Source organism: Acinonyx jubatus, chromosome X (assembly GCF_027475565.1).
Source record: "Acinonyx jubatus isolate Ajub_Pintada_27869175 chromosome X, VMU_Ajub_asm_v1.0, whole genome shotgun sequence".
Classification (NCBI taxonomy): Eukaryota; Metazoa; Chordata; class Mammalia; order Carnivora; family Felidae; genus Acinonyx; species Acinonyx jubatus.
In genome coordinates, this window is record NC_069389.1 from 78,605,520 (window position 1) to 78,619,631 (window position 14,112).

Consider the following 14,112-nt stretch of genomic DNA (forward strand, 5'->3'; position numbering starts at 1 on the left):
GTGCCTTAAACAGAGAAATAAGGAGGGGTGGTTTTTCCATCATGATGGGGTCAGTGGGAAAGAGATTTGGGGAAACCTTTTGTTATGTCCCTCAAAACAAACTCTGTGGGTTTATTTTCATGGAGGCTGGTACTGTACTTTTGTATCTGCAGCCTGAATGCTTTCTCTAGAGGTAGAAAAAGGATTATTCCAAGTGTTCCTTGTGATCTGGATAAGTCCAACTATAGTCAAAGTGGGTGCCCCATCCAGCTCACTCTCCTTCCTCCTTCCAGACCTAAGACTCTGGTTTTGTTTGGCCTACTGGTGAGCTGGTGCTGGGGTGAATAGTGAGTCAGGTTGCCATGTGTTTGGTGTATGTCTCTTGCCATTGTTCTGCATCCGTGCTAGCCCAAACAATTTCTCAGAGTGTTCCCTCTGGTCTTTCTTCTAGCCAACTCTCCCCTCCAAGTCCTTCCAAGTCAGTTGTAAAGGACTCCTGGGGCGGCATGGTATTGAGAAACCCTGCAAGCTGCCAGGGCTAAGACTGGGGCTGGGACTCAGGGTCCGGCCTGGGCTAGGCTGGGTAGCTAAGAAATGAAATGCTCTGTTGAGGGTGTGTCGATGGAGATGCTGGATGTTCTTCCAAAAGCACCTTCAGAAATCAAAGACCTTTTCTGGGCCTGCACAGAGGCTTGGCTGCTGCTGCTTTGGCCAAACAGGAGGGGTCACTCAACATAGCTCTAAAAGCCTAGCTTGGGGGAGGGGGCAGTTTGTTCCCATTTTGCTTGTTTTATTTATTTATTTTTTAATGTTTATTTATTTTTGAGAGAGAGAGTGCGTGCTAGTGGGGGAGGGACAGAGATAGAGGGAGTCAGAGGATCCGAAGCGGGCTCTGTGCTGACAGCAGACAGCCCAATGCGGGGCTGAGATCATGATGTGAGCCAAAGTCAGATGCTTAACCAACTGAGCCACTCAGGTGCCCCTGTTCGCTTGTTTTAAAGAGGAGATTACGCCTTGACGCTAAACTTTTACTGAAACCAGCAGCCTAAGTTTTAAAAAATTTTATCTCAAAAGAAAAAACACATACACACTATTTCTTAGCTGAGGGTTTTCAATAATAATAATGATAATAATTATTATTATGCTCAGTCCCTATAGACAGTTTGTAAGCACTAGACCCAGGTCCTTTGGGCCAGGAAATATGTTCTGTTCTAAATTCCAGTGCCATCAGAGCTTATAAAATTTTTAGATGCAAATTCTTTTAAAAAAATTTTTTTAAGTATAAGAGACTCTTAAAAAACTGAGAACAAACTGAGGGTTGATGGGGGGTGGGTGATGGGTATTGAAGAGGGCATCTTTTGGGGTGAGCACTGGGTGTTGTATGGAAACCAATTTGACAATAATTTTCATATATTAAAAAAATTGTTTTAATGTTCATTCATTTTTGAGAGACCAGAAAGATAGTGTAAGCTGGGGAGTGGCGCAGAGAGAGGGAGACACAGAATCTGAAGCAAGCTCCAGGCTCTGAGCTGTCAGCACAAAGCCTGACACGGGGCTTGAACTCGTCAACTGCGAGATCATGACCTGAGCCGAAGTCGGATGGTTAAGCAACTGAGCCACCCATGTGCCCCAGATGCAAATTCTTGAAGTTACACAACAACCCCCCCTTCCCCAAACCACTGTTTCTCTCATATACACCCTGTTCTCAGAAGTGGAAGGAGGAAAGAAGAATGCTTCTCTTATCCTTTGCCCTCTCCTGGAGCTGCTAGAGCTTTAAGTATGAGTATATTTGTGTAGGAGGATGGACATGGTGACTTTCTGGCTGCTATTCAATCCATTCATCCATCCATCCATCCATTCAATTTACTCATTCAACAAATATTTATTAAGTAACCTACTGTGTGCTGGGCACTCTGTAAAGGGATATAATCCCCTCTATCCATTTAGTGGCTTTTCTGAGTTCTCTCAGGGTGTTTGGAACTTATGCTGTCTTCTCCTTAACAGAGGTAATAAAGGAGTAAGGGCTGGTATGGACAGAAGGAGGGAGAGCAACTGGGGTATTTGCTGAGGAGAGGCATGGAGGAAATATATTTTCTCAAATCATTCAAGGTCCCTTTTGTTTCCCTTATTGTGGAGGTTTTTTTCTACATGTAGATCTATCAGGGGTAAGCATAGAACTTATGGGTGACTGGAAGGTTGCCCTAGCCTAAGACTGAGCCTTGAGTACCAGTGACGATTCTAGAGCAGAGTGTTTCAACCTCCAACACAGAAGTTGAATCCTGGACTGGCTACTGAGGGACCCTGCCAGCTGCTGGCTCTGAAGTTGGCTTTGGATCTGGGCTAGATCTGTGGAAGTTGGGGCCCAGGCTCCTAACTCAGCAGCTTGTATTGATCTCCAGGCCTCTTTTGTCTCCTCCTCCCCAGTGGAAGCCTCTCCCCCTCTCCCCCTCTGCCTCAGCCTCTTCCGCTTTCCTCCTCTGCTTCTAATGAATTGAAATCTCCGAGAGCCGCTAAGGCTCTGGTAGTTTTACAAAACTGTCCTTGCTCTTTCTGCATTCTGCCCAGTCAAGGGTATCTTTGCTGGAGGTCGGAATGATGCTGTTAGTCCTGATGTGATTGCATAGCAACACAGAGCGGCTCTGAGAGGGGAGGAGGAGGAGGAGAAAGAGAAGAGGGCAGGAAGGTGGGAGAGACAGAGGGAGAGTGTGCATACAGCAGCTGTCGGCATCCCTGTCTCAGGGACTTCTTTGCTGATTCACAGAGGCAGCCCAGCGCCAGCCTCCCAGCTCCCAGTTGCAGCCTGCTCCTCAGACCCGAAGGAATCAGAAGGTAGGCCACAGAGAAATGATTCCCCAGCCTCGCCCTTTTCAGGCTGGCTGAGAGGAAATGATTGAGGGAAGGGAAGCTCCAGAGGACTCTGTGTGCGTGTGTGTAAGCGTGTGTGTGAGTGTGTGTGTGTTTGTGTGTATGTGTGTGTGTGCGTGCCTGCCTGCTTCCTGCATGTGCCTTTGGGGGAAAACTTGCTTTTAAAAATGCCCACAATGAAGTAGCTACTGCTTGGATTCAGAGGGGAGAGAAAAGGTGCCCTGGCACAGAAACACAAGCCAATGTGTGCAAGTAATGAATAAGAGGAAGGTCCACGGTTTGCTTCTTAGAGAGGGAGAAGGGTATTATTTATTTGTTTGTTTGTTTGTTCATTTATGTTTGTTCTCAATGACATGCCTTTTGTACAAGGGTGGATTTCCTGGTGGGAGGGAAGGGAAGGGGTGTGGAGAGCATTGATTGAAAAGGGAGGAGAGAGGAAATGTGGGACCTCAGAGCAGGTTCCCTGAGTAAATGAATGTCTGGTCAGCAGACAGGACACAGGAGTGCTTCCCTGGAGTAAACTGGGCTCTGATTTAGGAGCCTGGTGCTGAAGGCACGTCCTGATATCTGCCCTTACTTCGTGGTTAAATTTATCTTCCCTGTTGGATTTTGTCCTTTGCTTCTTCCCTTGGTTGCCTTTCTAACTCCTGCAATCAGGAGGGTACCTCTCCACTTCTGAGAGCGTAGCTTGGTGTGCTTTGAAATGGGGTTTACATCTCTTGGAGTCAAAAACCTTGTTCCTTCTGGTCTCCTCACCTTTCCTGGCACGAGGTCCAGTGTCCAAGCCTGGTAAGTGGGCTTGAGACTGTGTGGGTAGTTAAAGTTTGTCCTGCCTTTGGTAGGCAGGTGGAGCTAGGCCTCATGGGTGTTGGGTCCAAGCAGGTAGCTGGGCTGGGCTTGGGTGGAGTGGAATAGAGAAGGAGCGATGGCAGTGGTAGCTGCCTGTTTCCACTGAGAGCATGGTGCATGCTGAATGGAAAAGAACATACTTTCCTCTTATGTTTTCTTTGTGATTGTTCAAAAGAACTAAAGCCTTAAAAAAAACACCTCTATTTCTAGTTCACCTTAGTTCCTGGCTTTTCCAAAGGCACCCTTGTTTCTAGATTAAAGGCCCTCAGGTAAAACACCTTTTAAAAGGCCCTGTGGGAACCACAAATCTCAGAAGATTTGCTCTGTGGGATTTGGGTGGGGGGATGGTTCCAGAGAACTTTGGAGCCTCAAGGAAACCCTCCAGGAAATGGAAATACTGCAGGTGAAATTGATAAGTATCCTGTCCCTGAGAGAAGACCAAGCCCCTCTTTTGCTGGGTGAGTTAGCCTCTGCCCTGCAGTCCTGCTTCCTGCAAACTCTTGCTGGAGGAAGAAGACATATGGAAAAGTTCCCTCTTCCTATGACAGTTGTTCCCCCAGGCATTCTGCTCTTGCCAGGTATCTCTCAGCTCCGGCCCAGAGCATCCTTCAGTTCCAAAATCACCCAAAGGAGGAGAGCATGGCCAGAAGCAGAAAACTTAACAAAGGCCCAAGAGCCAGATGTACAGAGTGTGTCAGTGATGCAGCACTTCTCAATATAGATACCCAGAAGTTTCTGATGTTAAATCTGCCAGAGTGCCAGATAGGATTAGGCTCTCACTAATGAAGCCCAAGAAGATATCCTTCTAAACTTGCCAGGGACACTCACCCAAAAGAAACCCACTGTATGGAAAGCTATACCATCAAACCACATTCCTCCCTTATAAAGGATTCTGAACACACACTGGCAACAGAGATAGCAAGTGAGACAAATCCTTCTAGGACAGCATTTACCAAACTGATGTCTCATAGAACACTGTTCTGAGAGAATGTTAATAGATTGTGTTTTAAAGTAAGGAGCGGTGGTGGTAGTAGTGGGGGGGGGGTGCATTCTGTGGGGGGTCTTCTTCCCCCTGCTCTGTTTTTTTCCAAGCCTCTCATGATTTAGAAGTCTTCCCTATTTATTTTTCTTCCAAGAAAAATAAATGCTTGTTATAATTTGTTGAAAATGCTTCATAACAGAGTTCTCTGCTTAGAGAGTCACAATGTATGGACGCATATTCAAAGCTCTGAGGTATAGTGCCATAAATAAATCTCTTTAATTTTGTTTAACCTGGTATATCCCAAACTGATTTGACCAGGGAACAGTTTTCTACATAGAAAACACTTTAGCATCCTACAGACACAGTTTTGGGAACTGCTCTCCAAACAAACAAACAAACAAACAAATAAACAAAAAGCTGGAAGAAATTGTCACATGGAAAAAATGTGTAAGATAATCTAGTCTAACACAGCATTTTTAAATGTGAAAAAAATTGAGAGGTTAATCAAATTGTTCCCCTTTCCATAGCTGATAAGTATCTGAAAGAGTGGGACCCTTATCTCCTGATTATCAGTCCATTGCTCCTTTTCTAGCAGGTTCCCTCCTGTGACACTAGTCCCAGGAAAATCAAACAGCTTTAAGGAATAATCCTGTCATTTGGAGTACAGAATTTGTATCTTATACATTTTTTTAGTATTTTGTTATATCTGAAAACTGAATGTTTTTCAGCATGAGATTTGTTGCGTTGTTTCAAACAATGTATTGTGAAAATCTTTATACACTCAAAAAGATATAAAGAATAATATAATGAAAATCAGAATACGCATCACCCAGCTTAAGAAAAAGCATCACCAGTAGAGTTGAAACACTTTGTCTATCCTTCTATGATTAAAGCTCCCTCCAGAGTAACCACTCGCCTAGATTTGGTGTTTATGATTCTTATGCATTTATTTATACTTTTGCTACATATGTATGTGTCTTTAAACAGCACACACCACTTCTTTTCATGTTTTAAAATTTTATATCAATGGTACGTATTCTTGTCCAATTTTTAAAAATTCAGTGTTATAGTTACAAATCATCTATGTTGTGACATGTGACTCTAAGTCACTTATTTTTTTCACTATCGTATAACATGCCATTTAATAAATATGCCTTGATTTATTTATCCATTCTGCTGTTTATGGACATTTAGGCTATTTCCAGGTTTTGGCTCACAGGGCTATTATGATCATTCATTTGTAGATATTCTTATGTGACTATTGCTATTGTGTATATATCTAGAAGAGAATCATTCCATCACAGGGTATGAGAATCTTCACCTTTGGGAGATATCGTCAAATTGCTCTGCAAAATGGTTTACTAACTTATACTCCCACCAGCAGTGTATCAAGGTTTCAGATGTATTGCATTAATTGGCCTTAGAATAAAATGCTCCCCATGGGGATGCATCTCTGATTCTTTTCACTGGAAAATAAACTCCATTTCTCGAAATTTCTTGACAGCTAAATTCTCAGGAACACATGTCCTTGTTTCTGTGTGTAAATGAGGGGGTTGGTCTAGATAATCTCTAAGATTCCTTCCAGTTTGACAATCTGAGGCTCCATGATTTATTCATTAAGTGAGAGCATCTGAAGCAAAACCTCAGTTTTTGGCTACATTGCAATAATTATTTTAGGAACAGATAACAAGGTTCAGTACCAATGAAATGTGTGTCTTCTCTCTTAGTGCCATGCTGTCAGGTAGAAAGTCAGTGCTGTGAGAGAGGGGGGCCCATCATTTCATGTTAGTTTGGGTTGGACAGAGGAATCTATAGCCCATGGGGAGGGGGTCTTCTTCCCCCTGCTCTGTTTTTTTCCAAGCCTCTCATGATTTAGAAGTCTTCCCTATTTATTTTTCTTCCAAGAATAATAAATGCTTGTTATAAAATACATACATTTATATGTACATGTATGTTTATATATATATATGTATATATATATGTAGTTGTGTGTGTACATATATATACATACAAAAAGTATATAAATCAAAGGGAGACTCTCCCTCACACAACTCTCCAGAGTAATGTTACTGAACAGTTTTGTGTATCCTTGCAGGCTTTCTTTCTATGCATATACACATGTAGATTTTTTACAAAAGCTTTTTGCATAATTGTTGTTCTATTAGACATATTATTCCTAACTTATTTTCTTTTATCTAAAATATATATCTTCAATGTCTGTTCAAATCAGTGTATATAGATCCACCTATTTATTTTTAACAGCTGTATAATGTTTCATTTTGTGAGTGGCTCCAATAATAGGTAAGATTTGAGTACTTACTAGGTATCAGAAACTATGAATTAACTCCTTGTAACAAGGCTACAAGGTAGGCCTCTTTGTTATCCCTATTCTACAGGTGCAGGAATTGAAGCACAATAAGGTCAGGGAGCTTATCCAAATCTGTGCTGATAAATAGTGGAGCCAGGATGGAAACCTGAGTGTCCTGGCTCAGAGCCCACACCATTACCTGTCATGCTGTGCCACCTCTCTGACACAGTCCACTTAACCAGTCCCCTGTTAATAGACATTTGAGTCGATTACAGAGTTTTGCTATTGCAAACAATGCTGCAGCAGCTACCCTCATCCATTTCTGCAAGTATTTCTCTAGGATAGGTTCCTCGACTTCTCTAGTTTTATAGGCAGAAAGAACTTATTGATTCATTAAAAAAAATTTACTGAGTTCTAAGGCACTGGAGATGCTCAGAAGCTAGGACAGTTGACCAGAATTTTACTTCTCAGATGTCCTAGGAAAGTCATGTAAATATTCCGTAGGGTTTGCCAGCTGGGTGGTACCCCAGACCTCAGACTCACTGCCTTCTCTAAGCTGCTTGTATCTTTGCCTGAGTAAGGCATGAGTGAGTCAGTTCTTGGGCTCCCATCTGGTGGCCCATAGCCCAAAAAATCTCTGCTTGCTAAGGTTAGTGACTACAATGCCTCAGGGCCTGTGTTCTAGAATACAGAGGCAGAATAGTGTAACAGTGACGAATTTGTATTCTTGGACACACCTGCCTGGATACAAATCCCAGCTTCTCACCGCATATTCACAATATCACTCTAAAGCACTTACTTACTGCCTCTGTTCCTCTGTGTTCTTAGCTGCACAATGGAAACAATAGAAATCACTTAATAGGGTTATTGTGAAGATTAAAGAACTTGGTGTATGTAGACTGATTAGTTAATTATGTAAAACATGGAATACAATAAGTTTTAACTGTTATTATTTATTTGGGCTATGGAAAAACTGTGACACTAATGATTACATAAAACAGTTGAAGAAGTCCATGACATTTTGGTGAGGAGTGGGGAAGGGAGGGAGGAAGTAGCTGTTAAATAGCTAATTATATTGACATGGTACAAAAGGATATTCAGTAAAAACTACATCTCTTGTTGGTGGGCTTTTGTGGGTGTGGGTAATTATTCTATTTTTCAACCCAAGCAGTGAATATATGGGAATTTACTTTATAATAATTCTATATATTTTATACATATGCTTTATGTATTTTCTGCAGGTATGTTTTTAAAACTGAGAGAAAATCCCACAGGAACGGAGGGAATTCTCCCACCCCTGTCTAGTAGCCATCTGTCTCCCTTCTCCAAAAGCAATCAATATTAACAGATTCTTTTGTATAATTTTATTGCATATAATTTTTTGCATACATAAGCACATATTTTTCTTTTGGTTTTACACAAATGTAAACTAATTACCTTATTTTTTTCTACTTTTCTTTTTACTTAAAATTATGTCCCAAGAGATTATTCCATTTTGGCACATAAAGAGTTCTTAATTATGTTTTTAACAGCTGTATAGAATTCCATTATATGGATATGCCATTATTTATTTAACTAGTCCCCTAGTAATGGACATTTAGGTTGTTTGCATTTTTTTTTTTTTTGGCTATTTCAAGGCTTGCTTCAAATGCTAGCATTCTGTATACATCATTTTACACAAAATACAAATAAATATGTGTATCCAAAGCATTTTTCTTCATGCCTCCTGGGATTTGTACCTACAAAGTTGAGAACCTGTATGCTTACCTAATTGGAGTTTAATTCCATAAATCAAGTCAGGAAACATTCACTGAGTGAATGCTCTGTACCCGGCACTGTCTTAAAAAATATGTGGGATATAAATAAATATCAGGCATGGATCTTATCTTCCATGAGCCAATAATTTTACTTTCATGTTGGAATCCTTGTATTTCCCATATGTTTTTAAAGCTTTTATCTCTGCCCAAGAGAAATAATTTCTCCCATCTTAATCTTCCTGAAAGGGTGTATGTGTGGTTTTGAAAACCAAGAAGGGCATTCCTAGTAGCAAAAAGCCACAATTTGGTATCTAGCAGGATCCCTAGGGGAGAGCACAGAAGAGTCAGTTCCACCCCCAAAGCATCCTTCACACTACTCCATGTGTACAAATCACCTTAGCTCAAAACCATCTCTTCCATAAATACGTCCTAAATCCCTCCAACTTAAGGCGAACACTTCTTCCTCTGTGACCTCTCAAGACATGATTTCTGTGTCCCACATAAGGTATGAATCATTTTTTCCCTTAAGTTATACTTTTAAAAAATGTGTCTTATTTCCTACACTTGACCATCTGGGGACTAAGATTCCTCTCCAATTCCTCACAGCCTCTGCAAATTAAAAAGAAAAATAGGAAGAGAATCAGTAAGTACAGGTGGTAATGTGGGACATCATGAAGACAAATAGGCAGAAATAAGAATCTTTGTGCAGAACAAAGAGCACTGGTCAGGAGTCAGGTGCCCTGGTTCACTTGTGTCTCAGCATCTTAATCTCTCAAATAGGATCATAATCCTTCCTGGGCCATCCTTACCAGGTTGCATTAAGGATCAAGAAAGACAATAGCAGGCTACAAAAGCATGTTATACAAGTACAGGGGGTGCTAGCATTTTCTTTTTTTTTTTTTAAGGGAATGCTAGCATTTTGATGTGTGACAACTTTTTTTATTTTTAAAAATTTATTTATTTTGAGAGAGAGAGAGAGAGAGAGACGGAGAGCACAAGCAGGGGAGAGGGCAGAGAGAATCCCAAGCAGGCTCCATACCACCAGTGCAAAGCCTGATGATGCAGTACTCAAACCCAAAAACCATGAGATTATGACCTGAGCTGAAACCAAGAGTCAGATGCTCAACTGACTGAGCCACCCAGGCACCCCAATGTTTGACAACTCTTAAACATTAATGTTTTACAGGTTAGCAAACCAAGATCTAGAGAGGTGAAATGACTTGAGGTCACAAGTGGCAAAGTCTGGAAATAGCAGAGGATAGTCAAGGTAGGACTAGAAGGAGTTTATTCCTTCTCTGCCTATACTGGGATTAGACTATCTGAATTCTCTGACTCCTGTGTTTGTTTTATTTTTGTTTTGTGAAGCATCAACCTGATATCAGGTCAGAAGAGGAATAAGAAGGAAGGAAGTTAATCTGCAGAGAGGTGAACCTCAAAAGAAACAAAGATAGTTCATGAAAGAAGAAATAGAACTGGCCACTAAAAGTATAGGAAAAAAGTTAAGCATCTTTAGTAATTAATGAAATATGGAGTACTCCTTAAGATGCCATCTTCTCTTAAAAATTGGCAAAGATGTTTTAAAAATAAGAATACTCACTGTTGGCAAGTATGCTGGGAAACTGGCACTCTCATCCATTGCTGGTATTAGTATAAAGTGATCTATTTTTTTCTAGGGCAATTTAGAAGTATGCATCACAAACCTGAAATTGGTTCATACCCTTTGGTCCAGGAAGTTTTCCTTCTAGGAAAATATCCTAAGGAAAGAATCACAAATAAGCACAAGGCTGTTCATTGCAGTGTGACTTATGTCTAATTATTAAAATTACGGTATATCCATTCAATTGAATAGGATACAATGATTACAGCTAACATTTATTGAGCAGTGTACTATTGCCAGGGACTCTACTAAGTTATTTAAATACATTATTAATTTTAATAATTAGAATAACTATGATGGCAATATCATTGTCATCTCCATCTTGCAGATGGGAATACCGAAGCTCAGAGAGAGGTTAACTCATCCCAGGCCACACCGCTATTAAGTTGAATAGTGTGGATCTGAATTTAGGTCTGTATGATGCCAAAGCCCATGGCCTCAACTATAGTGCTCTATCACCTTTGCAGTCATTAGAAATCATGTTTTAGAGGAATAGTGACATTCTAAAATGATCATGATATAAGGGCATCTGGGTGGCTCAGTCTGTTAAGCATCCAACTTCGGCTCAGGTCATGAACTCACCATTCATGGGTTCCAGACCCGCATCGGGCTCTGTGCTGAGAGCTTGGAGCCTGGACCCTGCTTCAGATTCTGTGTCTCCCTCTCTCTCTGCCCCTCCCCCACTTACACTCTGTCTGTCTCTCTCTCTCTCTCTCAAGAATAAATAAACATTGGGGCGCCTGGGTGGCTCAGTCAGTTGAGCTTCCGACTTCGGCTCAGGTCATGATCTCACGGTCTGTGAGTTCGAGCCCCCTGTCGGGCTATGTGCTGACAGCTCAGAGCCTGGAGCCTGCTACAGATTCTGTGTCTCCCTCTCTCTCTGACCCTCCCCTGTTCATGTTCTGTCTTTCTGTGTCTCAAAAATAAATAAACATTAAAAAAAGAATAAATAAACATAAAACATTTTTAAATGATCATTATATAAATGATAAATGAAAAAAGCACAATTCAAAATGATATATATCACATGATGGCAATTGGATATGTATAGATATATTTTTTCATAGAAAAACTACTATGAGGCTTCATACCTATTAGTTATTTCTGGGTGGTAGTGTTATAGGTTATTTTAATTTTCATCCTTATGATGTTTTTTGTATTTTCCAGTTTTTCTGTAAAGAATATGCATTATTTGTGTAATCAGCAAAAATAAAAATGTTGATATAAAAAGAGGTCTGAAAGCAAGCATTTTGTAGCCTTCATGCTTGTGACACATCTATAGTAATTATTTTTTATCTGTTGTTTCATCTGTTTTCTGTCGGTGTCAGATGAGAGGGGAGCCATATTTTCAACCATTCTTTGGAGAATCTCTTTGGGGATGAGGAGCTATATAGCTGTGTAATCTCTAGAGACTTTGAATACAATTAAGTGTCCTTTTGACCTTAAATTCTTGCATCTTTGTGATCTGTAACAGTCCCCAATCTTGGACCATGGGCCCCTGAGGAGGAGGGAAGGGCACTCAATGCAAGAGTCCACAGATCTTTAAATGTATAAGTGCTTTTTCTTACTCTGTAAGTGCTAAAAGTATAGCTACTATTGTAGGTATGAGTGGGTGAAGTGAGATTCTTTTTTTAATCTTTCTTAAGAAGGGGCCCTTAAACCTAAAATGTTGGGAACCACTGAAATAGAGACTAAAAATGGTGGCTATTTAATCATCAACCTCAGGAATCAAAGATGCTTATGTCCTGCCCTTTTGATCAGGGTTTTCATGTCTTTGCCCAACACTAAAAGATAGGACTTTTAGCAGTTCCAAGCATTGTCTTTGTTACCCATTCTCATCACACTTGTGTACATTCCTTGTGTACATCTAACTTTTTCACTCATATCTTCCTGTTCTCAGCTTAGCTCCTGACATCTAAAGCTGAATATGTCTGAAGCATGGCTTATTATGGAACACTGCCCAAGCATAGCTTATTATGGAACACTGCCTTCATCCCCCACCCTACCAAATTTGCTCCTCCTCCAGTCTTCCCTCTCTTGCTGTTGGTAACGTTATCCACCTAGCTCCCAAATTAGAAACTTTTCACTCCTTCACTTCCTTCACCCTTTACATCCAATTGATCACCGAACCCAATGTATTTTACCTCTTCAGTGTATCTCTTAATCCATGCTCTCTGCTCCATCTTCCCTGCAACTGCTTGCCTATTGTAACAGCTCTTTAATGGATTCTTCCCCTAGGAGAATCACTCCAAAAGGCAGCCAGAGGGCTCTTTCTAAAATGCAAATCTGGTCCAGTCACTCCCCTGCTTAAAATCTTCTGTTCCTCCCTATTATCTACAAGATAAAGCCTAGAATTCTCTGCTTGTCACTCAAGGCATGACCCAATCTGGCCACAGCCTCATTTTTCAGACTCGTCTACTGCTCCCCACAAGGCACCTACCTTGTACTCTGGTCACACCATACATTTCATTTTGTGCTTTTTGGAATTATTATTATTTTTTTTTTATCTCTCCTGCCTAATAACGATCTGATTTCTCTCTCATGGCTCAACTCAAGTGTATTTCCTCTAGGGAGACTTTTCCTGACCTGACCAGGTAGAACTCACCTCACCTATCCCTTCACTCCATCCCATAAATACTTCTACCATTAATGCAAGTAACACTTTATGACTTGATTTTTTTCTAGGTCTGTTCTTTCTGTGTGTGAACTCCTCAGGGATAGGCACCATGTCTTTTTCATCTCTGAGCCTCCTAAACTCTAGCCAAATGGAACTTACTGTTCTCTGAACATGCTATGCTTTTTTGTGATATCCACCTTTACAGAGGTACATTACTCCACTGGGGAGACCCTTCTCTCTTACTCCCCTTCTCTGCATACAAAAACATCTACTTGTCCTTTGAGAGTCATCTCAAATGCAATTTCTCTGAAATCTTTGCACATTCTTAGAGTTATTTGTCCCCAAGTCTGTGCTCACCAAGCCTTCTGGTCAAATCTCGATTATAACACTTGCCACATAAGCATTTTATGAGCTTATATGACTGCCTCCTCCCACCCTGCAACCTCCCCGACACTCTTCCCCAGGCTCTGAGATCTCAGATAGCAAATCATCTTAGTGTCTCTAGCATAAAGCATAATAGATGAACAATAAATACTTCTTTGGTCAATAATTAAATAAAGCCTCTTATGGTACATGGTGGCCTGGGAAAAACTATTGGGTAGACCAGTAAGCTTTAATACTTATTTACATAACTGGTCAAGGTACCCTTGGGTAAGTGTTGGGTTCATAAGCCTTTTCTAGGTCTTGACTCTAAATCTGTCCTTGTTACTTTTCCAGGTGCTTATGGTCAACAGTTGGTGCACTGCCCATTCTCTCCCCCCCATGAGCCTTGATTCTGATGCAACCTATGGTCATGCAGGGATGCCCTTACACCCTCCCTCGATGTCATGAATGGCGGGCAGCTGACCAGTTCCATAACAGCAGCAGCCTTCGTAGCACCTGCCTCCAGCCTCAGGTAAGAGGCTGATAGCAAAAGAAAGTCCTGTGGAGAAAGGGTAGACACAGGACTTTGTGTGTGTTCTTGTGGGTGTCCATGCTTCCTAAGGCTATGGGACACTCTATATATACATGAATCTGTTTGGAGGGCATAGGACCTCCTTCTGACTCATCCCTTATCAGTCATGAAGCTTTTTTAAAAATAAAGTTTATTTATTTTGA

At 41.1% G+C, this 14,112-nt stretch overlaps 1 protein-coding gene across 4 annotated transcripts in view; it reads left to right on the forward strand.

Annotated features, from left to right (window-relative positions):
* The first annotated feature begins 2,433 nt into the window (after positions 1-2,433).
* Positions 2,434-14,112, forward strand: part of DRP2 (dystrophin related protein 2) — a 41,867-nt gene continuing 30,188 nt past the window's right edge. For 3 of the 4 annotated variants that reach the window (XM_015081734.3, XM_027053793.2, XM_053201456.1), the window contains exons 1-2: positions 2,434-2,808; positions 13,732-13,909. In XM_015081734.3, coding sequence (XP_014937220.3) covers positions 13,793-13,909 — 117 coding nt within the window. In that variant the 5' untranslated portion in view covers positions 2,434-2,808; positions 13,732-13,792. Of the gene's footprint in view, positions 2,809-13,731; positions 13,910-14,112 lie in introns of those variants that run through there. The other variant, XM_053201458.1, reaches the window with a different exon arrangement.